The 1,696-nt window shown below is 42.0% G+C and overlaps 1 protein-coding gene across 1 annotated transcript; it reads left to right on the top strand.

The window, feature by feature from the left end:
- The first annotated feature begins 908 nt into the window (after positions 1–908).
- LOC149143815 (UDP-glucose 6-dehydrogenase 1-like) lies at positions 909–1,343 on the top strand. The gene has a single exon (XM_089451949.1). It carries the CDS (start codon positions 909–911, stop codon positions 1,341–1,343), a length of 435 nt encoding a protein of 144 aa, XP_089308075.1.
- The last annotated feature ends 353 nt before the right edge of the window (positions 1,344–1,696 follow it).

Here is a 1,696-nt window from a genome sequence, read left to right as displayed (position 1 = left end):
GTAGATGAATGAATTAGAATCATAAGCAATCCATTTCTTTTTCTAATTAGTTAATTTTTACGCCGTAAGGCGTTCCCTTCTGAAATCAACCCAATGTCTTTGTGTCGTAATTGTAGTCATTAGATCTAATGTTAGAGGATTGGAGAGAAATCAACCGTTTGATTAATCTGTTAAAGTTTTTTAGGGTTTAGAAATCAGCAGAGGGCGCGGGTGTTGAGGGGGGTGGCGGCGGACCTGCAGAGGCGGACCTGCAGAGAAGGGAGAAGGGTTTCCACACGTCTCTTTCTTCGCTGCATGAGGGCCACGTAGGCCGTTTTTTCTTGCCTCTGATGTTTCAGGTGCCTGGAGGAAGTAATGGAGTCTTTTATAATGCTTTTTCATGTGGCTTGTAATCCTCACAGAGATTCTGGTCACCGGTTTGGGGTTCGCACCTGCTATAGAGGAGAAGGCACTCCTCCAAAGCTACGCTACGACAGCAGCCGGGTAAGCATCCTGCTGGTTGGAAAAGATTACGGACAGTTTGGTTTCCTTCTGTAATTGTCTAGTTATATCTGTATCGGACGCTGACCGAATTAACGTAATTTCTGGTTTTTGGATTCGAATCTCAAACCATTCTAGCAATGTTTGTTATCTGCTTGTGATTGCTGCACATCCATCAGAACCTAATCAGTTTGCCATTGGGTTGACTAGGCGTTGTCTCATCACCAAGATTGCCATTTGTTTGAAAGTTCTCCTTTGTTAAATAAGAGCGCTCCCAATAGATGGCGCGCTTCTATCTTGAGCTCTCGTCGGCCGGCCGATACAGGTCTCTTTGGATATCTTTGGATCTTTGAGACTGATTAGGGTTTCTTTGCTGGATTCCCTTTTCATTTGCACTTATCTGCTCAATTTCACTTCAACAGGTAAAGATGGTGAAGATCTGTTGTCTTGGAGCTGGATATGTTGGTGGGCCAACAATGGCCATCATTGCACTTAAATGTCCTTCCATTGAAGTTGTTGTCGTAGATATTTCATCTGCTAGGATTGTTGCATGGAATAGTGACCAGCTGCCAATCTATGAGCCTGGTCTTGATGAAGTCGTAAAAGGTTGCAGAGGGAAAAACTTGTTTTTCAGCTCTGATGTGGAGAAGCATGTTTTGGAAGCTGACATTATATTTGTGTCTGTGAAGACACCCACTAAAACCTGGGGTCTTGGGGCTGGGAAGGCTGCAGATCTAACATATTGGGAAAGCACAACTCGAATGATTGTGGATGTTTCAAAATCTGACAAGAGCGCTCCCAATAGATCTCGGGATAGTCTTTTAATAGCAACTGGCTTACAGTTCTTAAGATCACATCTGTAAACTGTGCTTGTAGCACCATTGCCAATTATAAATTTCTCATTTGTATAGGGCCATATCCATGTGCAATATTACAAGCCTTGGAGAACCTGGTTAGGACATGCAAGAATCTTTTAACAAGAGGCATAGATATTGATGGTAAGATGATAGCTTTACTCTGAGAAATAACAAATTTGAATTCAAGCATAATACCTTGACCCGTTTTGCTTGGTGACCCTTTAGTGAATGGCATATGTTGATTTGAAAGGTAGAGAGCGATAGTGATTACACACACTAATATCATTGAACCCAATGAGATGCAAACAATAGCTGTTGTTCACACAGAATTTGTCCATTTACACAATCAATAGATAACA

Source organism: Pinus tabuliformis, chromosome X (assembly GCF_031772625.1).
Source record: "Pinus tabuliformis cultivar Carrire ecotype Pingquan chromosome X, CPIR1, whole genome shotgun sequence".
Taxonomy (NCBI): Eukaryota; Viridiplantae; Streptophyta; class Pinopsida; order Pinales; family Pinaceae; genus Pinus; species Pinus tabuliformis.
The sequence above is the reverse complement of the archived record's forward strand: the minus strand, read 5'-3'. Positions and strand labels throughout refer to the sequence as shown.

Excerpts from the sequence above, each read along its gene's own strand:
- LOC149143815 (XM_089451949.1), top strand. The coding sequence starts at position 909 with ATGGTGAAGATCTGTTGTCTTGGAGCTGGATATGTTGGTGGGCCAACA.